General features: G+C 32.1%; 3 protein-coding genes and 1 non-coding gene across 4 annotated transcripts; 3 read left to right on the top strand and 1 right to left on the bottom strand.

The window, feature by feature from the left end:
• Positions 1-2676: 2676 nt before the first annotated feature.
• Positions 2677-3815, bottom strand: LOC125812961 (F-box/kelch-repeat protein At5g43190). The gene has a single exon (XM_049492444.1). It carries the CDS (start codon positions 3794-3796, stop codon positions 2681-2683), a length of 1116 nt encoding a protein of 371 aa, XP_049348401.1. The 5' UTR covers positions 3797-3815; the 3' UTR covers positions 2677-2680.
• A 7299-nt stretch (positions 3816-11114) lies between these two features.
• TRNAA-AGC (transfer RNA alanine (anticodon AGC)) lies at positions 11115-11187 on the top strand. Its single transcript has one exon. It is a non-coding gene; the product is annotated as a tRNA-Ala (tRNA).
• Positions 11188-15781: 4594 nt separating this feature from the next.
• Positions 15782-18965, top strand: LOC125812897 (protein NPGR1). The gene is made up of 5 exons (XM_049492365.1): positions 15782-16010; positions 16329-16587; positions 16800-18001; positions 18153-18300; positions 18374-18965. The coding sequence occupies exons 1-5, from the start codon at positions 15810-15812 to the stop codon at positions 18682-18684; spliced, it is 2121 nt and encodes a 706-aa protein (XP_049348322.1). The 5' UTR covers positions 15782-15809; the 3' UTR covers positions 18685-18965.
• A 1139-nt stretch (positions 18966-20104) lies between these two features.
• Positions 20105-23585, top strand: LOC125812989 (uncharacterized). Its single transcript, XM_049492477.1, has 4 exons — positions 20105-20791; positions 21429-21570; positions 22117-22270; positions 23376-23585. The coding sequence occupies exons 1-4, from the start codon at positions 20287-20289 to the stop codon at positions 23568-23570; spliced, it is 996 nt and encodes a 331-aa protein (XP_049348434.1). The 5' UTR covers positions 20105-20286; the 3' UTR covers positions 23571-23585.
• The last annotated feature ends 2345 nt before the right edge of the window (positions 23586-25930 follow it).

The following is a 25930-nucleotide window of genomic DNA, read 5'->3' on the forward strand; positions in this document are numbered from 1 at the left end:
AATAATTACGGATGAAAAAAATTTTTATGGAACAAAAATGAATATAAAAACATTCAAGTTGAGACCCAAATATCTCGCACTCTTTAAAAAAATTTCAAGTCCATCGCGGAATAATCTTTACCGATCCAGTACTATAATTTAGACTTATCCTTTCCAAGATGCAATAACGTCGTATAATTTAACAACTCCAAATTAGTTGAAGAATAAAAACCTCTACTAAAAAAATAATTTCTTTCAATATAAATTAGTCTCTTTTATATATAGTAAATAATCTTGTGACACGAAGTGTTTGATATTTTATATGTCTAAGCCAATTCCCTTTTCCATTAGCTTAAACTAAAACAATTAGTCTTGTCTTCATGATAGAACTAGCAAATAATAAATTGTTTCTCTGTGTCACGCTCCGAACCTATATCCTCATGGAAAAAACACTCAATGCCATTGCTTGCCCAAGTTTCCCGTAACATAGCATAATATAGAGCATTCATCTAAACATGTGCAAAATACATGGTTTAAGGCATTTGATGCATTTATTAAGCATCAGGAAAATATTCTTGTAAAATGGAATGATTTAAGCCACAGTTTTGAGTAGGAGTGTCAAAATGGATAATTAATATGGATATTCACTCATATTTATCCATTTTAAATGGGTAAAAACGAATAATATCCATATTATTCATGTAAAAGTGATAGTTATTATGTGGGATAGATTAAATTTTTTGCGGTTTAAGCTCAACCCCCGCCCTCACCCCACACCGTTTTTTCTGAGCGTCTTGCAGAAGAATTGAGTGGTATTGTTCCATAATTGCCAAAGGAAGCTGCCCCTACTGGCAACTCCCATCTTGGGTGACAAAGAAGGATATTTGAAGGCACGCAGAGGCAAATTTAGAATTTCTAAAACAGGTGACAAAAGGGATCTTTGAATTGAAGGTCGTCTGGATGCTACAGACACATGTGGACAAGGGGGTATTGTGCAAGTAGCTGAGAATGATTTGCGGGATGCTACACAGTTGAATTATGACTACAGAAATCCTTTTGTGATCTGTGGAGCAACATATACTACAGGGGCAAGAAGAATGTCACTTGCCCTTTTTGGTGCTACTCATTTTTGTTCCATCCCAGCAAGAACAGCTTTGTTCTATTTGTGATCTTCATTTGTAGGAACAGATGCCGCTGGCTTACTTTTTGATGACAAGGGAAACCCACAGCCGCTACCCTTTGCGTGCGCACAGGGTAAAACCCCTGTTCCTATGCAATAGCTCGCAAACCACATAGGAGAGGTAATCCGCACTAGGCAAGCCTGGTGCGACGAGCTCGACCCAGAAGGCAAACCCCTTGCTTTCGCTGGCAAGGGGTTTCGAACTTGAGACCTCCAACATGGAAGTCCCAAGCTCAAACCACTGGGCCACCCCAAAGGGTCCACTGGCTTACTTTGTGATCCTTGAGCCAAGGGTTTATCAAAAACAACTTTTCTACCTGCACAAGGTATGGAGATTGGAGAAGTTATGTTTACACTCTATCCTACCTTATGGATTACACTAGATATATTGTTATTGTTAAGTTCTTTTGACCGTCATTCAAAAGCTTCTGATACTACAATTAGAAGTTAAGCATGAGTATTGACAGATCCGCATTTCATCAAATCGTACATCTGGTTTATATCTTCTTACAGTCTAGATCCCTATATCAATATGACATCAATATGAAGAAAACTCAAATCTCCAATGACATTATCTGATATTTTCAATAACAACAATATACCCAGTGGAATCCCACATGTGGGGTCTGAGAAGAATAGAGTGTACGCAGACCATATCACTACCTCGTGGAGATAGAAAGGCTATTTCCGATAGACCCTCAACTCAAGTGTCATTATCTGATATTTTTGATTCATTAAAATTCAGTGATTTCAGCTTCAGCTTTCAACTATAGAGAAACTATAGTTCTAGGATTTGAGCTCTGAGGTTTCTCTAAAGAACCCTTTCATGAAGATCCAATGACCACCAAATGTAATCAAAATTGGGTAGATTTCCTAATTAAGTATCGCACAAGTAGCACTCCACGTTCATAACAAGTTTTTTGCACAAAAAAGGAGACATCAATCACATTCGAAGATCAATAAAGTCATACGAAGTTATCAAACCAAGACAAGAAATTCAACTGCCTTTTTAGTTCCTTCTCAAAGTACACCAAAATTCAACAACACTCAACAACAACAACAACATACCCAGTGAAATCCCACTAGATGGGGTCTGGGGAGGGTAGAGTGTACGCAGACCTTGCCACTACCTCGTACAAACAATGCTTCTACAAGGTTTATTTTCCTACATAGATATGTGATAACTGCTAACTGTTACAAATCCAACACAAATAATGCTACTCTATATACACCAAAACAAAACAAATACTATAAAGAGAGTCAAGAAACAAAAACCAAACACTGCCGGTCAGACCTCCTCAGAAGTACACGACTTCAACTTCAAGAACCAATTTAAGTTTTTTTCCCCACCCGATGTCCAGAGCCTGCACTGGAGCCACGACTAAATCTAGACCACACACTGCAAGGCTCATTCAGGAATGACACTTTCTCCATACCCAGAGCTCGAATCCGAGACCTCTAATAAAGGGTGGAGCAGTCTCACCACTGCACCACAACCCAGTTGGTCAATTGATGTTACTATTACACAAAGGCATATAGCTCAGGAACAAAGGAAAACCATCTGAATCCACAACTCCATTTATCAGGCAATGAAGGGCATTTAGGAAGCCAATGCCAAGTCCTTCTAGAAACCTTATAATACAATATCTCAGGCCAAGAATAACAACAAACACAAATCAACCCTTTATGCCAAAAACAATAAACATGTTCATAGTTATGATAACAAACAGATAAAAACTTCCTACAAATCAATTCAGGCACATTCTCAACTTCAACCCAAATCTTAGAATCCCCATTCAATTCCCACAACTTCATGCTTCTTGAAATCCCATTACTCCCATTTCCACTAATCAAGAACATTTTTTTATCCCCATCACTCACCAATCTAGCAAAAGTAACCTCACTAGGCAGCTCAAAATTTGATCTTTTCCACACCCCATTATCAAGATCCATACAAACTGTAAAATAAGGCTCTGGTGTAATAAACCACAAATACCCATCATGAAAAACCCCCTCTTGATGATGATTCTCATTTAAAATCAGATCAAATCCACCAAATTGACTCCAAGAATGAACCAAAGAATCATAAACAAAAACTTGACTTGAAGATCCAAAAGCAGACATCACAAACAGCTTATACCCATTATTAGCTGAAGAAATCAAAGTAACAGACTCAAAAGAAAAAGGCAAATTTGGGTATTTTACAACCCTAGAAGATCTAGCTAAAACATTAGTTATAATGAAAGAACTAGAACTTGAACGACTGAAACAAAGCAAGCCATTAGAAGAAGATAAAAGAACAGAGGAAGAAGATGGCAAAACAGGGGAAATACACAGAGATAAATTCCGCCAGTTGTTATGAACAGTATCGAATAAAGGGTATTGTCTAGGGAATTGTGGATGTGAAAGTAAGAAAAATGAAGAAAAAGGTGAAGAAGAAGAAGAAGAAGAAGGGGAGTGTTTAGAAATGAAAGGGGGTGAAAAAAGAAGAGTTTTGAAATGCTTACAAGTTGATCTGAGTTTCAAGAATGTTTTTAATGGAAGAAATGAAAGCAAATGCTCTAATACATCTTCTGGCAATCGACTCCATATTTTGGGATCCATTTGATTTGATTGTATCATTTTCTTGTTTTCCATTGTTAGTGAATATCTGTTGTAGTTCTTTTTTGTCGTAATGCTCTGTTTTTATGAAGAACAAATTTGGACGCTTTTTAACTTCTTGTGATTTGGTAAGCAACTCGTTTTGGATTTTGACAATTTTGTGACGTGATTTTCGAGGTGCTAGACAAGATAACTAGAAGTTTTAGAACACAAATGGACAATTAATAATGACATAATACATGAATAACGTGTAATTTAATTTGACTTTATTTAATATTTATGTCTAGATATATGTTTTATTTGATGTTTTATGTGGCAATTCATGTTTTATGTGTATTATATTATGAAGAATATGTGTATCTAATATTTGATTTTATACAAATTTAAGTATCTAGTTGTGTATATCAGATCAAATTAAATAATATATGTGTATTATCTCATTGATTAATCCATTCTCCATTTTAGTGATTTTCCCCCTTTCTTTTTTAATCTAAAAATAATTATGTCTTTTGATGATTTTTAATTTTAATTTTGTATGTGGGGTGACATAGATATAGACTACTATGTTAGTTTGAATTTATTTTTTCTTAATCTTTTTTTAGTTTGTTTTAAAAAAATATATCTATTTTTTTTTGAAAACTTTTTAATTTTGTTTTTTGATATGATATGTTTAATATTATAAAAATAAATGACATTTTGGTACATTATTATTAGAAGATCAAAAAGCTTTTATTATTTTCTTAAATATCGTATTAAATTTAAAACAGACAACTAAATTAAAGTAAAAAATATGCATATCTTTAATATAAGACAATAAAATTTTAAAAATTCTTTTATTTTCCTAAACTTCGTAAAATCATAAACAAATTAAAAAATGAAATTTATTTTTCGTTTAATACTTCCTCCGTCCCATTTTATGTGAGCAACATTTGACCGGGCACGGAGTTTAAGAAATAAATAAAGACTTTGAAAGGTTTACCAAATTGCCCTTTAAAAAGTAGACTCACTTTTCTCTCTCCTCATAAATGTATTGGAGTATTATCTTTAAGATTAAGTGGGATCAACAAGGATAAAAGAGGAATTATACCTTTAAATACTTATCAAATAAGAAAATGTGACATTTTTTTGGGGATTGACCAAAAATGAAATGGTGCCACTTAAAATGGGACTGGAAGGAGTAATTGATACTGATGCTGGTCAGTATTTTTTTAAATTGTAAAGGGAAGTTGAAGTTGACTTGAAGATTGAAAATAAAAGTGTGAAATGATGATGCCAAAGTTCGATAAATTTGAACAGATCACATCGACCATTTGTCTGATTTTGACCACCTAAAATTTTATAATTTTATTTCATTTATGTGATCAAATATTGAATAGGAAAAAGGGCAAAATAGCAGTTATTGCAGGACAAATAGGTTGTGATCCTTACCTATTGGAAAAATAAATAAATTAGCTATTTATTACGTAAATATAAAAGTAAAAGATATTCAGCTTAAATTATAAAAAAAAATCACAAACTGTAACAACTAAATTAAAGTAAAAAAATCACAAGCTATAACATGATTATTCTAAGTTCACTTCATATAAAATTTAAGTCAGTAGGAGAATTTTAATAGCTCAAATAATTGATAATTTAAATTTTTATTTTGTTAATGACGATTCAATTCTTCTCCTCATATCTTCTCCTCGTTTTTCCTTTCCTTACCCCTGGCGATTTTAGTTTTTAATATCAGTAGATAATTTATGTTGTTTTTTTTTTAAGCATTCGAGATTAGAAGAGTAAAAGAAAGACAAAACATAAGTGATATGGGAGCAACATGGATTGTGATGTAATGGTGAAATTGTTTCATTCTTAATTAAAGGTCTCGGATTCAAGTCCTGAATATAGAGAAAATTTTGTTGAGGGTGTCACTTCGGAATGAAACCTATTATACGTGATTTAGATTTAGTTAATATATGCAATATATTTGTTTATATAAAAAAAAACATATAATTTTAGTGACATTAGTATGTGATGCAATGATTGAGGGTGTTTCTTCCTTTTAATTTGAATAGAGAATACTATTCTCAAATTTAAATAATCAAATTTCAATGTGAATATTAAATATCAAATGAAAGAAAAAATGCTCATTATTTTGGCCGGCCTATGTTATTTATGGCTAGATTCGGTATTTTCTGACTTATTCCACATTTTTTAAATTTTGCTATTTAAAGAAAAAATTAGTACTCAAATGTGTTTTACCAAACAAAAAGAAAAATCATAGGGAGGAGTAATATCTATTTTTTATATAGGGAGGAATGGAAAAAGACAAAATTAAATAGGGTGCAATTTTTCTACCCACTTTGCTCAACATGTATTGGTACCCACACGTTACTGTATAATCATATTACGATAAGATAATCGCGTGTTCAATTCTATATAAATTTAACTATTTATTTATGTATATTCAAAGTTAGAGCACATAAATGTCAAATAAATTTAGATTAAAAGATATATTTATCAAACTAAACTAAGAACACTTTCTTATCATAATCGATACTACAATTACAAATAAAATTTAAACTTATAACATCGATTCACGTTATCTCAGTTTGCTTATTTTTAACTATTAAAATTCCGTTTGATACAGCGTATAAAAATAATATTGATACTTAATTTTTAGTAACATATATAATGTTTGGTTGTAAATTTACGTTTGATATAATTGATATATGTTTTAGTCATATATTTTATTTGATGATACTACTTTTATATATAATAAACTAAGGCATTAACAATACATGAGTTAATTCCTGATAATACATCCTATTTATTTAATTTATACAAAAAAATCAAACAAACAATAGAAAATAATATTAGCATAACTAATATTTTTTATGTTTCTTTTTACTTGTCATGTTTCGTTTTAGGAAAGTGAATTTGACTAATTTTCGAAACTTGGAGTAGATTAATTTAATATTTAAAATTTACATGTTGGATATTCGAAAATTATACAAAAAATACTATAAATTATAATCATTTTCATATAACTATGATAAAAATATATCTGTAGAAGTTAGTCGAACTCTATAAAGTTTGACTCTCGAAAAACAAAGCGTATGTCCGTAGCTTTGTGCTTTCTCACGCCTGAAGAAATGAACAAAAGAATATGGATAAAAGCAAAAGAGGAAGCTAGCATAAATCCTTTTTTTTTCCTAATAAATTCTTTTTATTTAACCATATGATATTCTAGATATATATTAACTTGACTAGTTTGAGTTCACATCGTGTTAGTATCCCATATTGAGCATGGATTTGGTAATTTGTTTTCTAATATAGTCTCGAACCATCTTTACTTTATGAGTTAATTTTTAGTACTGACTATCGAATTAAGTTTAAAATCTATTCTTTTATTATAATATCATAATTAGTCTTCATCTCGTTAATTAGTTTTTTAAAAATTAAGTTAAATTCGAAGTCCATTTTCCTTTAACATCGTGAATAAACTCATTTAGGGATATATATTATTTACTACAAAAAATATTGTTTCATCCCTAAAATAGAACTCGAGATTTTAGGCTATAAGTGATGGATTCCAACCAACATAACCAATAAATTGTTAATAAATGAAATGAAGCCGAAGCTATGCGAGGAAGAAATAGATAGACAGACAAGTATAACGAGCATGTAATTTTTAGTTAATATATGCCATATCTTTGTTTTATATATATATAAACATATAATTTTAGTAACATCAAAGTATGTGATGATTGTTTCTCCCTTTTAATTTTAATAGAGAGTGATACTCTCGAATGAGTCTGATGCATCACAAATTTAAATTAATCGAATTTTAATGTGAATATTGAACATTAATTATAAAATAAAATAAAAATTTAAATGCTTATTATTTTGGCCGGCCTATGCTATTTAGGGCTAGATTGAGTATTTTCTGATTAAAGACAATATTCTTTAAATTTTGCAATTTAAAGAAAAAAATAGTCAAATGTGTTCATAAATTTCATAGGGGTTGTACCAAACATAAAGAAAAATCACAAGGAGGAGGAGTAATATAGTACTCCCTCTGTCCCAATTTATGTGGCACTTTTCGTTTTTCGAAAGTCAAACAATCTAAGTTTGACCGGAAATTTGTGCATGAAATCTTTAATTTTTTTGACATGAAATACATATATTTGTAAACTACGTAAAAAGTACTATAAGTCACAACAATTGATAATTCAAACTGTTTAAACGATCTATGAAAAAATTATGGTCAAAGTTAGACTTGTTTGAATCTCGAAATCCGAAAAGTGCCACATAAAATGCGACGGAGGGAGTAATTTATAAGGAGAAATGGTAAAAGACAATTAAACAGGGTGCAATTTTTCTACCCATTTTTTTACGACATATATTGGTACCACAAGCATACGATTTAAAGTTATGTTTGATAGGACAATTTCGTTTCTACTCATTTAATTTTATACAAATTTAGCTATTTATTTGTATACACTCAAAGTTGAATGATATAAGTGTCAAATGAACCCAAATTGGAAAATATATTTATGTATGTATCAAATATTAATACTTTCAAACTAACTTTTCTTTTGTGATGCATATATGTCATAAATTGGAGTTGCACAAGTATCTAGAGTGTGTCGACCAATACCCCTTTGTTGGAATTTTGTATGTATATATATATTAATCAATTATTAATCATTATTTGACAAATATTAAAAGGTATTTCTATAGCATTCTGATCAACATTAATTAATGTATTAATGTTGATCCTGGTAAAAAAATTAGTATTAAAAAATATCAAAAAATAACCATCAAAGAATATAGTGCATTGAATGGTGTTTCTCCATCCTTAATTAAATATCTTAATTTTGAGTTTTGGATATGAAAAAAAAATCTTAATAGAGAGCTCTATATCCGAATGGGCAACTCCAATATAAATATTGAATATTGAATAAAAAATATTAAATTAAATTAACCCAATAATATTTTAAAGTATAATTGATATTAGCGATGGGTAGATTCATTTTTTAAGTTGTAAAACTCTGAATTATAATATTCAATTTATTTATTTATTACTATAAGACACAAATTTAGTAGGATTCAGAGTTAATTTGTCTGTTAGATTGGATTATATCTTATATAAAAATCATGAATCATTATGTATTATCATCTTGAAATCTATCCTATTCATTTCAATTAATCTGTCGAATTTATTGATATTAGCGATGGGTAGATTCATTTTTTAAGTTGTAAAACTCTGAAGTATAATATTCAATTTATTTATTTATTACTATAAGACACAAATTTAGTAGGATTCAGAGTTAATTTGTCTGTTAGAGTGGATTATATCTTATATAAAAATCATGAATCATTATGTATTATCATCTTGAAATCTATCCTATTCATTTCAATTAATCTGTCGAATTTATTGATATTAGCGATGGGTAGATTCATTTTTTAAGTTGTAAAACTCTGAAGTATAATATTCAATTTATTTATTTATTACTATAAGACACAAATTTAGTAGGATTCGGAGTTAATTTGTCTGTTAGATTGGATTATATCTTATATAAAAGTCATGAACCATTATGTATTATCATCTTGAAATCTATCCTATTCATTTCAATTAATCTGTCGAATTTTTCTTTATAATCTATTAAAAAGTAATGTCCCTTTTCTTTTCGTTTCTTAGTTCCAACTCCACATAACATATTTAAAGATCACAAGATTAAAAGACATTTACTATATTTCACATATTTAAAATTTAAAATTTAAAATTTAAAATCACAAAATTCAAAAATCTTTCTTAATTTCTTAAACTTCATGCCAAGTCAATATAGAACAAACACATTGAAACAGAGAGATTAATATTTTTTATTTATCACTCATACATAAAAATTAGAACTAAGAAGCATGTTTCACTATTACATGAAGTTCTATATATGCATAATTTGTCTTAATGAACATAATTTTTTTAGCATGATACAAATGTGTTTTTGGTTCTCTTTTTTCATGCACAATAACTTATAGGAACAAGTATTTTTGTTATTTTTATCAGTTTAGTGAAAAAAATTCAAACAATCTGAAAACATAAATGCATTTTCTCTGTTTTTAAAAAATCTATTTAGAATTAAATGCTAAATTAGCATGATATTTTAATACATATATCATTACATATCGTATTGATTTCCTCATCCAGATATTTTATCTTATTCCAAAATTTATTCATAATTTTTAAAATTACTATTAATCATTTGCTATTTTTGTCATCTCTTTCTAAATATTAATCTACTTAAATTTATTTTACTTCTCTAATTAATGTATTGATTTTTCATGTGTTCCGATTCTTAACTTCTTATTTCAAACAAAAGAATAGCAATATTAAGTAAATAAAGTAAATAATCTGATTAATCTTAAAATTTAAAATATTCTATTATCAAAATATTCTTATCATTAATGTACGTAAATTGAACACGAAAAATACTTATTATTTCTCTTTAATATTTGATTCGCGAAATTTTAAAACTATTTATTTAAAAATTTAGTTAGTTTCTTAGTTTACTTGAATTTCATTTAATTTATCTATCCATTTTATTTATTAATTTTTATTTTTATGTAAATATTTTTATTTTTTAATACATTTTAAATCATGTTTGTTTCTTTTTATATTTATTTTAGTGCAAAAAGTAAAGGTGTTAATGAAATATAAATTGATTTAATAAATGGGTCCCACCATTTTTAGATAGTACGGCTACTTATTTTTATTTTTTAATACATTTTAAATCATGTTTGTTTCTTTTTATATTTATTTTAGTGCAAAAAGTAAAGGTGTTAATGAAATATAAATTAATTTAATAAATGGGTCCCACCATTTTTAGATAGTACGGCTACTTATTTTTATTTTTTATGCTTTTCATGATAGTAAGTACACGTGGCCATCATAATAATAACAACTTGGTTGGGTAATCTGGGAAATTCAATAATTTTGCAGCAGAAAGTACAATTGTTTTAAGCTGATAATTTTGGTAAAATGACAAAAGTGCCTCTGGTCACCCTGGTCGCCTTCACTCTTTTATATAATAGAAATATATATAGTATGTGTTGAATTCTGTTTATATCTTCATATATTTATTTTTTTATATTTTGATATCTTTAATAAAAATTCTACTTGTGCCACTAGTTGCACTTCCTAAACATCTCTCGAAAGCAAATTTGTTAAAGATATATCTTCCTATTTGTTTACTCCAATTAGGAAAAATACACACAATTTTAGCTTAGCTGCACAAACTTGTTCTTGCTTTAATAAACAATTCTAATATTGAACGAATAAATATCAAAATATGTTGTTTGAAGAACACCTGGGGATGTAGCTCAGATGGTAGAGCGCTCGCTTAGCATGCGAGAGGTACGGGGATCGATACCCCGCATCTCCACTTTTTTGGAAAACAAAATTTGGGAGGTAACGTTCTATCACACTGTACCTTGGATGTGAGCCTCCGTTTATCCACCACGCATCTCCACTTTTTTGGAAAACAAAGTTTGGGAGGTAACGTTCTATCACACCGTATCTTGGATGTGAGCTTCCGTTTATCCACCCTACTACAATATGATGTGTGACGTCATCATCAATATCCTGGTCTCATTGGAGATTATGGACCCAATTAGATAAATTTTCACTTCTATAATTTCAATTGTGTAATTATATCAAACATAACTTTAAATTTCAAATAATGCTTTTCAATTTCATTTCAAACATTTAAAAATAAAAAAAATATCATCAATTCATGTCCAACCATCTACTTATAACTTTTGGGTGTTGTATTTTGGAAATTGGTTGTAGCTACCTCAAAACTACACAATAAGAGCACATTTTTGCTAAACACCTCTTTGTTAGGTAAATCCACCCATTGAAGCGTAAGTACATATACCCAAATTTCCTTCATAAATGAATGTTAGATGAAAGTTGGGGAGCTAATCAAAGACGATACTCAACACAATAATAGCAAGAAATTAACGTGTACGTAGTGCTATAACAACCTTCGATCCACTGATATTGTTTATGAGTTTATATAATAAAATATATACGGACAAGGGTAAATTTAGAGTTTTAATAAGATGAGTGTGTTGTAATGAAAATTGTGTGAGTTTGCCGCAAAGAGAAAAATATTATACCATGTTAAGAGTATTTATCTTTGAGTTTGATAATACTTCAAGAATTCTTGATGTCATATCAATGGTTTGACGCGGCGAGTATGATGATGACATGGACATAGAGCTGGGATTGATAACTTTGTCTAGCTATGAGTCGTTTTATTATTTTACCCCTGGATTGGAAAATGCATACACAAAAAGAAGTTGGTAGGCTTGGGTCACGATAAATACTCGATTGATATGGGTGATACAAAATTAATCTCCAAATTACTTATGAATAGTAATGAAAAGTATTTCAAGGGAGGGATTGTTGCTGAACAAAATCCTAATTGGTAGCTGAAAAAAGAAGCTGCTACTGCTTAAGGAACTCTTATTGATTAACAAAATAAAATTGCACTAATAATGCACAATTTTATTTTTTTTTACATTTGTCATTTTTATAATTTAAATCCATTTTATACAAAATAAAAATCAAGTACATACAAAAGAAGGAATTAAATAATAAGGAAATAATTAACCACTAAATTTGAGCCACTGAATCGGAAAGTATATATTTAAAAGTTCAGGATTAAACATTTTTTGCCTCTCTAGTTTGCGCAATATTTTCTTTTTTAATGGCTCCATTAGTTAAATAGGACAAAACCCGACTATATCGCAAACCACAAGGATAAATGTGTGCCAATTTTGTATCGATGGCGGTATTGGAAAGTGTATCAAATTCTCACCAATAAAATAAAAATTTAGATTGTCAAACAACGAAAGCTATTAAGATTTTTGTACCGCATTTTTTACAAGAAGCAAAATATAAAAAATACAACTAAGGTAGAGGACTCAAAAAATGATAGCAGTAGACAATAGTCCAAAATTGTACACTCATATTTCTTATAGGTTTTTGGCCACTATCCTCGTGGCTCGAGCACTGTGCTTTACCAGTGAGATTTTGAATACAAAAAGGCAAATTAAAAATACTAATAAATCAGTCATTATCTTAATTCTTAAAATGATTATATTAATTATTCATTTACTTAATTATCATCATGCTGCCCATGTTATGCATTTTTGCCAACAAAGTCGTAGTTGAATTATTTAATATACATTTACCTTTTCTCTCAATATTTTCTTTTGTCTTTGATATTCTATAAGAAAAATTCTCCTAAAAATGTTTTTATCCTTTTAACACCATGGGTAGGCTAACTTTTCAATTTTTAAAATCCTACTAAGAACATTTCAAGTTGAAAAATACATTAAAGGAGGATTTTTCTTTATTATGTTGAATTTTCACCTATTACTATAGTAAAAGTGTAATATAAGCTAGTAGACTAAGATAACTTATTCAGTGAAATTTCATAAGTGAGTTAATGTAATATAATTAAAGGAACAAGAACAACGATTGTGTATCTTATAATTGTAGCGAAATTTGCTGATGTGACTGTCAAAAGAATCGATCCAAAGTCTTCTTTTGTCTCATTAGGAAACAAAGCGTTTTTTCACAAACTAGATATCTTTCTTGATCTTGTTTTTGTGTTGTCAGTTGAGAAAATTATAACATACGCAAACCTTATTTCTATCTCACGAAATTTAAATTGAAGCATTTACTTAATTACTATCACCACACGACATTTTTTGTCAGCAAAGCAACTCTGGCAAACCTTGTCATTTGTCACATGCAAAACCTATAACTTACACCCTATATTCAAAAAATCTGCCATGAAGGAATCCTATTATTACAAATCAAAATGACCATACTACCCTTGTACAAGAAAAAATAAATATAAAATAAAGACAATTAATTGGTCATCCACTGGGTATTTTGGTCATTTTGATCTACCATCTGTATCATGAGGTTTTTGTCTCCCTATTCTATAACTAGGGTCATTATTATTTTCAAACTATAATATCTTCCTGCGATATTTGACTAGATACCTCTTTAAAGCTAAATATACCAACAAAAATATTATTATATATTATTGTGTAATTTTATAAGTGAAGTTTGGGATTGTGTCTACCCGTCTTATTCCTACTTTATGAAAATAAAATTTTTTTTTTTGATGTTCATTAGCTCAAGTAAAATTTATTAAATCAAGTATGAAAATAAAATAGATATATTAACAAAGAAGTCATGCTAAATAAAGGAGAAAAAAAAAATATCAACAATAAATAATATGATAACTAAAGTAAAAGATCATAACAAAACAACAAGAAAACTGAAGACTATAGTATAAGAGTAATAGAAGTAATAATTTTAAATACTTTATGATATTTAACTCTTAGAACCTCTTATTCAGAAAAAAATATATTAAATGATAGTAGTGTAAAATAGATTAAGTGCCCGTTTGAATTGACTTATTTTAGGTGCTTTTAAGTCAAAATAGCTTTTAAACAAGTGTTTGGGTAAAGTTAAAAAGTGTTTATAAACACTTATTTTAAAGTCAAAATAACAAAAATAAGCCAAAAGTCATAAGTTAGAAATCCTAACTTATGGCTTTTGACTTATAAGTCATAAGTCAAAAGCCGATTCAAACAGGCCCTAAATAGAGTCCAAATAATTTTTCTGAGTAATAGAAGTAATAATTTTAAATACTTTATGATATTTGACTCTTAGAACCTCTTATTCACGAAAAAAAATATTAAATGATAGTAGTGTAAAATAAATAGAGTCCAAATAATTTTTCTTTTATGGAGTGCTATACAACAAAAGATTCCCTCAAGTCTTTAAAACCCCCGCTAAATATGAACTAAACTATCTCATGATATTCTGCATCTAGCTCATATATAAAATGAGCGAATAATCCAACTCTTAAAACATATTTCATATTTAGATGGCGAAAAATCGATGCCTACTTTTTTCATTAAAATAATTTTGAAAAAGATTTTTCAATCATCTTTAGATATTCTTTATCTGTTTTGGGCTCGATTTAATATTACAAAATAAAACATGTAACCTTCCCTAAAACAATAAAGAAATAGGGTGGGGTGGGGTGGGGATGGAACAAGAAAACAGAGAATCTACAAACAGCTACTACTGTGCAACAACTTTTGCCCCCCTCCCATACTTTTTTCCTGTCCATAAACTATCTGTGCTACCATGTCAGCTTCTGGACAAATTATTAAAAAAAATATCAAAATTGTTTGATTCACATATTAAATTATTTCGAGATTATATAATTAAATTTATACTAAAAAATTTCATTGACAACTCAAATTTAATCGCAAGTTATGATAAATTAAACTAAACTAAACTAAAAACATTACATCTTATTCTACATATCAAACGAGCGTTAAGTGAGTACTAGAGTAAACTAAAGAATAAAAGGTAAAAATATCAAATATGGACCATTCTACTTAAATCTTTAAACCCTATATCATTATCTATAGATTTTCAATAGTAATTCTTGACTGTTAACAAGGACTTCTCCTTAGAAATTGCTTTCATGACTAATTATATTACTAAAAGCAATGCATGTAAAACAAAGTTTTCTGTTTTTATGGTAATTTCAATGTTTTATTCTCTTGTTTGTCTAGCCCTTTTCACTCTGCATTTTAATTGTCATTTTGTTGCTTGTCTTCTTTAATTTCTGTTCCTAAATTATTCTTCTGTTTCATTGGGTTTTATAAGACTTCTCTTGGGATTTTTCTTCCATGAGCTTTTCATTTTTTTTGTAAATTTGTAATTTTATTGGAAGTTTCAAATTTGCTTTCCTTATTTGGATAAGAATCTTTTTGCCCATAGCAATTCTTGATCTGATCCAATATTGCATTTACTCTTTTGTCTTCAAATTTGGCTTTTTTCAGCTTTGTAGATAAAAGGGTACTATGAAAGATTTGAACTTTTGGAAGAATTGGACCTAAAGTAAGATTCTTGAAGTTGACAAAAGTGTGAAATTTTGTTGCTTTTTTGGAGAAGATGCTGTGTGCTTGTTCAGGTGAGCAATTCAAATTTGATGAGCCACCACCAGAGTCTCCTGAGTCATTGGCCACAAGGGATTTTTCAGCTAGTGGTATTTCTTCAAGAAATGGAACAGTAGATTGGGATTCAAAGCTTGATGATGCACAAGTTGATGAAGTTGAATCAACTTTAAAAGAGGCACTTTCCTTGAACTATGAGGTAATAGCCTTAACACCCTTAAAACTTATTTAGCATTTGAGTTAAAGATAGGAGTTGATTTCTCATATGGTCACTCAAGAATAGTTGGTATCTGATAAAGTTACATTCTTTGTTGAAAAAAAATTGAATTTGGTGATTTTCTGAGATAATAAATATTAGTTGAGTGACTAACAGATAGTTCATATAGTCGACTCTATCTTGTTTGGTATTGAGGCATAGTTGATTGATTGATGATTGATCGATTTGTTCACCCGATTTAGTAGCATTGTCTCAAGGTTTATGTAAGTAGATTTGGCTCTTTTGTGGTTTGGGGTGCAGGAAGCAAGAGCTTTGTTGGGGAGGCTAGAATATCAAAGAGGGAATTTTGATGCTGCCCTTCAAGTGTTTCAAGGAATAGATATTAGAACCCTGTCATCGAGAATGTCTAAAGCCATTTCTGAGAGAACGAGGCCCTTAAAACCGCGTTCCAAAGGTGATATCGTGCCTGCTGGTGTAATGTCACTGCATTCTGTGAGTTTACTTCTTGAAGCAATTTTGCTTAAAGCAAAATCCTTAGAAGAGCTCAGCCGAATCAAAGGTAAAGCTGCTTCTCGTTATGTTATTTGGTATTTCTCCTTATTGTTATTTGGTTGTACTATGCTTAGCATCCAGAGTTGTCGAAGACTAAAAATGTATTGTCAATCTTAGTTCTGTATGCCATTGATAGATGAACTCAATGCTAATGGATTGAAGGGTGTGTTGTCTGCTTTTTGGTACTGATGTAGCTGCATATGATTTTTAACTCATCAGATGCTGCTAAGGAGTGCAAGATGATACTGGATGTTGTCGATTCAGCATTACCAAATGGAATACCAGATGGAATTTCTGAAGACTGCAAGTTATTGGAGATGTTTCATAAAGCACTCGAGTTACTTCCGAAGTTATGGATACAAGCAGGATATTTGGATGAAGCTGTGCTTGCATATCGAAGGGCGCTAATCAAGCCATGGAATTTGGATTCCCAAAGATTGGCCTGTATACAAAAAGACTTAGCCACCACTTTACTCTTTGGAGGCGTTGAAGTTGAGGTTCCTGCTCAATTTCAAGTGTGGGGTTCAACAGCCCCTAAAAGTAACTTGGAGGAAGCAATTCTCTTGTTGTTTGTACTCATGAGCAGAATGCTAAATGGTCAAATAATATGGGATTCTGAAGTCATGAGCCATTTGACATTCGCGCTGACAATTTCTAACAACTTTGAGTCTGTTGCAGATCATATTGAGCAGGTTATTCCCGGAGTTTATACCCGAGCAGAGAGGTGGTATCTACTTGCTCTTTGTTACAGTGCTGCAGGTCAGAATGATACGGCATTGAACCTTGTCAAGAAAATTTCTGGATGTTCGGAAGCCAACCAAGAACCTTATATTCCATCTCTCTTGTTGGGAGCAAAGCTGTGTTCTCAGGATCTGCAGCAAGCTCACGAGGGGATAAATTTTGCTCGTCAAGTAATTAACTCGGCCAAAAATCAAGACGAACATTTCCTAGTTCAAGCTCATAAACTTCTTGGCGTCTGTTATGGAAATGCTGCAAGAGTTTCCCTTTCGGATTTTGAAAGAAATTTCTGCCAAAGAGAAGCATTAGCTGCCTTAAACTCAGCTTCAGTTTGCAAGGAGGATCCAGAAATTATGTTTATTCTTGGATTAGAAAATGCCATCCAAAGAAACTTGACTCCAGCTTTTAATAATGTAATGCGCTACTCAGAAATGTCGGCTGGAAGTACAGCGAAAGCTTGGAAGTTGTTGGCTTTAGTCGTTTCTGCAGAACAGAGATTCAAAGATGCTGAAGCCATAGTTGATCTTGCTCTCGATGAGACTGGACAAATCGACCAAATGGAACATCTCAGATTAAAAGCTGTCCTTCAAATATCTCAACAACAGCCCAAGCAAGCCATAGAGACATACAGGATTCTACTTGCTTTGATTCAAGCACAAAAGGAGTCCGCGACAAATGATGTGGTACACACCTTTTTTTTAAAACTTCCTCTGAGAAAGTTGAGTATACATATCATTCTGACAATCTGATATATGAAATCCCCACAATACGATACGTGGAATAATTTTTGTTAAGGAAATTGGAGGTCATAAAGTTTTTTTGTTTGGGCTGCAGGTAACTTCTCAGAGAAGATTAGAAGTTGAAGCATGGCTTGATTTAGCAGGATTATATACAGATCTTGAGTCGTGGCGTGATGCTGAAATATGTATAAACAGAGCCAAAGCAATTCAATTTTTCTGCCCGCGGAATTGGCATGCAACAGGTCTTAACATAACTGTGCAAAATATATATGTTTCTTTCTCAGTAACTAAAAATGATTCTTTAAATACTTTTAGGTGTATTATTTCAAGCTAAAGCAAGATATAAGGAAGCTCTTGTTGCCTTCACAGTTTCTCTATCAATAGAACCAGAATATATCCCCAGCATTGTTTCTACAGCTAAAGTCCTTATGAAGATGAGTAACGACGTAGCCCCTATTGCTAGAAGCTTTTTAATGAATGCTCTACGATTAGAACCAACGAACCATGAAGCGTGGTTTAACCTTGGAATGCTTGCAAAGATGGAAGGATCAGTCCATCAAGCAGCAGATTTTTTCCAAGCTGCACACGAGTTAAAGCTTTCTGCACCAGTTCAAAGTTTTATCTGATAGTGACTACTAAGTCAAGGCAGAAAATGAAAACTTGACTTCAGCCATACATCCAGTAGCAATTTGTTAATAGCGTAGACGTTTGTGACTGATTTATGAAGTCTATCTGGTTCTATGTACTTCCCAACATGAACAGGATAGTACTACCTATCGATGTTGATGAACAACATCTCCGACAGGCTAATGGACATGATACGGAAGTAGTATCAGTACTCATGGTATTTTGTATCAGTGTATATAACAATTAGTACATCTTTTTGCTGGCTTTTGGAGTAATATCTTGATCTCACAGTTGTTTTGCTTCTGCTTACAATCCAGCACTGAACATTTTCATTGAAAGTACTCTTTGTTCTGTGTTTAGATAACTGCAATGACCCAATACAACATGATTGTAACTACGAACTCATACAAGTATATCTAAACGTTCACTATGTATTTCGTGCTTGTAAGTCTCGTCGTGCTCATTCTTGTTTCTTTTATGACATCTGAAAAATTCCTGGGGATCAACTAGTACATGGAAACTCGATGGATAATAGGCTTTGTTTGTGCTAATTTGTAGGCATTTTGATTTTTGCAGTAGGTATACTTTACCACTATGATCATATGAAGTTGTTGAGTCTGAACCATCTTCATGGCATTGGAAAACATTTGAATATTAGCTAATGTTTAAAGAGTCGAGAGTCTACCAGAAACCATCTCTCGACCTCCACAAGGTTTGTGTACATACTATCTTCTTCACACTACACATGTGGAATTGCACCACGTTTATTGTTGTTGTTGTCGTATTTTCTTCATTCTACTTCATTTTATTTGTAGTAAAATTTTTGAGGTAATTCAAAATTTGATTTTGGCTCTACAACATGTATACGACGTCGTAGTGCAGTGTTTTAAAAGATTGTGTTGGGACTCGCATCGGGGTTCGCTCTGGGGCGGGGCTATTGCAAAACGCACCAAGACTCATGTTTGGGATTTAGTTCTATGAGACTTACGATCTAAGTGCCCGAATGTACATCCTGAACATGCTCAACGCCCAACTCTCGAGGCTCGCCTAATAAATCTTACATAATTATATGTTAAATTCCTTAGTTAACGTACCTTTCGAACTGACTTAATGATTTGGGCTTGAGACTTCAATGTTGGAGGTCTCAAGTTCAAAACCCCTTACTTGCGATGACAAGGAGTTTGCCTTCTGGGTCGAGCTCGTCAACGTGTGTGGTTTGCGAGCTATTACATAGGATTCAGATGTCAACGAGTTTGTCTTCCGGGTCGAGCTCATCAACATGTGTGGTTCGCAAGCTATTGCATACGAGTCGGATGACAAGGTTTTTAGATCGAGCATGTGTGGTTCGCGAGGAGTTGGAGTTGTGTGGTTTGCTGTTTGCATAGGAGCCGGAGTTAAGATATTGGAGTTGATTTTTTTATTTTCTATGAGTTTCGTTAATCATGTTTCTTATTATTTTAAACTAATGATATATTTTTATAAATTTTTCTTATGAAGTAAAACGCACGCCCCCTTTTAAAACACTGATTAAAAGTACAAAAAGCATAGCAGTAAGTCCTACTTAAAAATAGCTCAAGCTTCAACTAAGCTGACCGGAGACGATGAGTAATCGGCCGTTAAACTCTCTCCGGCCAACCGAAACCCTAGAACTCGAAAGCGGACTTTCTCTAGTTCCACGAGTTAAGCTTCTCTTAACAGTCTACCGTGCTGACAAGTCCGTTAATCCGTTCGACGAATGGAAGTTCAAGCGATCACTGATCGATTACATAAAATCTTCATTCTTCATCACTGTTCCTGAAGAGGACCTACAAATCCGGAAATTCAAAGATCTCAACAAGCGCAAGCGCGAGGAGCCGGTGGCGCGCGGTCGCCTTTTTGTTCACGACTTAGGGTTTCTGTCGAAGGTGATTGGGGAAACTGAGGATGATGTGGAGAGAGCTGATAAGAAGTTTTTAGAATGGAGGAGAGGGTTTGTGGAAAAATTGGATGGGATTGAGTTGAATTTGGAAGGTACGAAGTTTAAGTTGAATGTAGCTGTGCCGGTGTCTGATGATTTTGAAGGAATGAAGAAGGAATGGGAAGAAATTATTGCTTTTGGTGCTCGTGGTTAGTAAAGATTTTATATGTTTTAGTATTTTGGATATAATGCAGTTGAATTATAATGCTGGTACACTTGCTTTTTGTTTATTTAGAGATTTGTATGTTAGTAGAAAATGTCCGTTATAGAATCTAATGGAATGGAGTGAATCCCGATGTATATTTCCTTGTTGTAGTAGCCGGAAGAAGAAAATAAGAAAAGTGAAGAAACTTGATTGTTATAATAAGAATAATATCCTGTTTCACTGTTCTATATGACTTTTCCCTCAATGTAGAAGTCCATGTGATGAATGAAATTTGATAGTTAGATAAGAAAATCTGGATTTTAACTTTCGAATGAGGAGCTAAGAAGAAAGGATGCTCAAGAACAGATTTTTTAGTTGTTGTATGGTGTAAATGGAAGACCTTTTGTTTCTGTTTATGTACATAAAGGGTATGAAGCTGAAACTGCTAACAACTTGAGCTCACTCAGTCTAAAGTATCAAAGCTTCTGGCTGTTTTTGTATTTTGAGCGAGCTAGGAGTACTTAGTTCCTCGTTATATTGTTGGTGAAATTCATGACTGTGTGATATGATGGGCTAGTGTAAATGGTCCATGCTTTTCTGGTACCTTGAAGTAATTGTATATTCTATTTTCTTCTTTACAGGATATCAGAGGAGTGCAAAGATGCAGCCAGATACAATCGTGTTGAAAGGTATGCCATCACGATGGTTCGCAGAGATAAGGGTCTCATCTAAGCCCTCTATGCTGGTTACTCACACAATTGTTTCTGCGCTTGGAAAGATAAGGTAAGTGCTATTAGTTGTTTTTATATCATCTATTAGACTGTTTATGAAAAGTTATTATCTCGTTGACTACTTGTTTGACATTTGAATTGTTTGTTCTGGTGTTGAAAGCTGTTTATTTGTTCATGGATAATTGCAGCAGTAGCTTCATGTATACTTGTTCACTTGACTAATATATCAAGTGCTTTTTTAACCGTTATTGAGAAGAAGTTTCCTATAGCAATATTGATACCTACTAAAATTTTTTTCTTTAGAAATGTAATTACCTACCAAAATTTGTTAAACAATCATGTATCAACTACATTCAACTACGTGTTGCGTAGAGCTGGAGACTGCTATATTCTGTACTTTGCGTCCCTATTTCTTCTATGTCTACTATGCGTTTATTTATTTCATTATTCCCATTTGTCCAAGAAAAGATAGGAAAGAAACTTGTTGATCGCTCACCCTCTCTTTCCAGATTTTAGCTCTTAAGCTTATCATATATACATTCAACTATTTTGGTAATTTTCATCTTTAATTTGGCTTATCTTATTTTTTCTTTGCTAGGAATCTTCATGTAGCCGAGGACAATAGTATAGGTGATGATGCAGATGAAGAAGACATAGTTTCTGGTCTTCATTGTAAGATTGTAGTGCGGTTTGAGAAGCACAAGGACTTCTATGACGCCTTGAAGATTTTGTGTGGCCGCTCATTGCAAAAGGTATATTTGTTGGAACATCAGTCTATTATTTTTACTTTTTCTATAGTTAGTATCCCATGTACTCTGAAGGTTAGCATTTGCTCTGCCAAAATTGAAAGAAATGAAACAGGTTTGACATAGTGAAAAGGAGGAAAAATTTGAGGTGTGTCTATATTGTAATTGATGCTCTGTTGAAACACATTGGAGAAAAGTATTTTATCAGTTAGTCTTTCTCGTCTTCTTTAGCACTCAAAAGATGATTATGAATGAAATATCTAACATGTGGTCGGACATATGTTTAAACAATCAGGCTTTACTCAACTACTGCTTTAATAAGTTTCCATCAAAAAGCCTAATTCTTTAATAAGTGTTGCAAAGATTGGTACTTCATACTCCCCTTATCTTTTTTTACGTGACACACTTTCCTTTTTAGTCTTTCTCAAAAAGAAGGATACCTTTTTATATTTAGGAGTAATCTAGGGAAAATGCATAAGTACCCCCCAGCCTATACCCGAAATCCCAGAGACACACCTAACCTTTACTAAGGTCCTATTACCCCCCCGAACTTAATTTTATATGTAATATTCTACCCCTTTTTGGCCTACGTGGCACTGTCTTGTGGGCCCAACGCATGTTGACATTTTCTTCGAGGATAGTGCCACGTAGGCCGAAAAGGTGTAGAATATTATAGATAAATTAAGTTCGGGGGGTAATAGGACCTTAGTAAAGGTTAGGTGTGTCTCTGGGATTTCGGGCATAGGCTGGGGGGTACTTATGCATTTTCCCAATAATCTAACTTCAAACTTCTCATTTTATCATTAATGACATGATTTCATAGCCATATGTCTATGACATGTTTTAGATTACAAGTTTGAAGAGTCTTTCTTGAACTCTGTGCTTAATCAAACACCCTTACATATGATGTGACTGAGGGAGTACATTTTGCTTGTGTGCGCGCATTCATATTCATAGTCAACAATCCTTGATGGTTTTGTTTCTCAACCTCTAAAAGTTAGATCTTCTGTAATCCAAATTTAATGACACATTCTGCCGATTCTTGAAAGATTTTATTTATTTATTTGATGCTATTGTTTTTTGGTAAATCATGTGATTGGTAATTGTGCAGCAAGGATCACGACTCAGAGCTGATTACGACGTGACTTGGGATAAAGATGGATTCTTCCTAGATGCTAGACATCAAATAGAAGAAAGAAAGAGAATGCCAGCAAGAGGAATGGAAGAAAGAGATGGAGGTCATAGGCAACACTCGCGAGTCTCTCAATTTAGTTCTGAGGAAGGACGAAAGAGATTCAAGGTGTAAAGGACACACTTTTAGACATTTCTCCTTCAATTTTCATTTGTGAATTGTGATTATAACAACTGTGATTTATTTCTTCTCTTTCTCTTGCTCTTTTCCAAATGAGGCAGAAGTCAAAAAGTAATTAAAGTGGCACATCAGTTCAGGTAGGATATTAGATTGATCAAACCTCTTGTCTGAATTGCAGGAATAGGGGCAGGAGCATTACATTTGTCACCTTCGGAGAATTCCCTGATCAAAGCAGAGACCTGAAGGTGATTTGTAGTTTTTAAAGGGTCAGGACACGATAAATTATCTGATTCTATTATGTGGCTCCATTTTAACAGGTATATGTTCCTTCTGCAAAGTCCAAGTTGTACCTTCTGAATTAAAACAATGTGTCAACTTAATTTTGATCTTTGGAAAAGCTCTCAAGCAATCGGCAACCACATGCCCATCACTGTTCCTTTGTTATGAACAAATCAATGTCTTAAAATTCTACACACTTCTATTATACTATCACCGTAAAAAGTAAAAAAGAAGAGCAGGAGAAAGCCAGTGAAGAAAACCACACACTTAAGAATAGAGACTGACTCCGTAATGACAATCTAAGAGACGGGGACGTTACATGCTTTGTTAGAAAGATCTAGGAAGGAATACCAACTTTGAGCCTGTAGTCTTACCAACTCCAGAAGGCTCAAGACCCAACTCCATTTGACAGTAGCCCTAAGTGAGGTTGGATGGAAGTTTATAGAGTAACATATTAATTGGGTCTCTGTGTATTGGAGGCATTTTAAATTTATCTTCAGTGCTCAATTGCAACACTTTAATCCAGTGGCCAAGTATGCTCAGTAAACAACATTATTGAAGGATAGGTTCAGCTAACTTCTTTATTGTTTGCTCAACAAGAAGTCCCCAGGTGTATAACTGGCCCTAAATCTTCTCTATACGTACTGATGAGACTCGAATAGTTTTTGTTGATACACTCTGTTTGGGAAACTCCAGTTCGCATCACTTGATTAGCTGAGCTTTCCTCCTGGAATCGATCTGTACACTGATGTTTTATGCTTGTATAATAACCTGCTTTTGAGCTTCGCGGAATTTGATGAGTTAAACCTGGATGTTAGGACAGTATTGTAAAGCAAGCAATTGTCATTTAGGGACTGATCTACATGACAACTTGTTGAGGTTCATCTGTTGCATTTTCCCAAGTTCTTGGGGTTCGAAAGCTGTATTTTCAAAGGGATATCCCCCAGAAGACGTGGTTGAAGTTCCTTTACACTCAACAATTGGTGATCTAAACATAGTTTTGAAAGATTTGTTTCTTCTCTATCTCTTGAAGAGTGCTTTTGAGAATTTATGAAGGTTAATTTTGATTACATTGTTGGAGAGATAAAGCCTCAAGGAATATAAATGAACTCTCTTGTGAAAAGAGGAATTCATTAACTTGAGGTCATGATTAATAATCTCGTACACCGCAATAAAATGGATGTCAATAGTCTGGTAGATTATCCGAGTGAAAATGATACATATTTTGAAGTTCAGAGCTTAGAAGAAGTTGTGATACCATCGGACAAAAAATGTTGACGATAAAGTTGAAGACGATATAATATTTTTGGAATCAGTTATGCATAAATAAGCATTTATCGTGCCTAGAACTTTTTACAATTTTATGATGGAATTCGAGAAGACAATATCAACATTTTTGGATGCTATAAGGAAATTTTTGGATGCTATAAGAAAAGTTAGAGATGCTTCAACTAGATTTAAAATTTAACCAAAAAAATAAAAAACACTATAATCATATTTTACTAAATTGTCTTTTATATTTTTGTAATTTTAAAGAATTATTATTTTATAATATTAATGAGACTATATATCTTTACAGGGGTCTTTTGAAAATATATTATACTCATCATATGGAAATCGGTGATTTTTCAACTGGCCTAAGTTGAAATCGAAGGAAAATATTATCTTCAACAAATAAATGCATTTTATTATCATAAGCTGCAAAAATTAAATGTCCCTCTTACTGAGATAATGATGTATTAATACTCGTGCATTGCTAGTGTGTCCAAAATTTCAAGTTTAGGCCCTCCCTAAACCTAACAGTCACCTTTATAACCAACTTTTTGTGTTCTAAAATTTCTCGCTCATTTAATAGAATTGTGCTTATAGATTAGCCAGTTGGCCATAATATTTTTATAGCACAATACAGAAACTAACACCTAAATACTATGTATATTTAGATACCTCAATTCGTCTCAGGCTCGTGGATACTTGATGTTGACGCGACACATCAAATTTGAAGGTATCTAGGTGAAAAACAATTTATAGAGTATTTAGTTGTCAGTTGAGAAAACGATATTAATGCTATTTAATTT

The sequence above is a fragment of the Solanum verrucosum genome, unplaced genomic scaffold, assembly GCF_900185275.1.
Source record: "Solanum verrucosum unplaced genomic scaffold, falcon-dt-bn FXZP01000235.1, whole genome shotgun sequence".
Classification (NCBI taxonomy): Eukaryota; Viridiplantae; Streptophyta; class Magnoliopsida; order Solanales; family Solanaceae; genus Solanum; species Solanum verrucosum.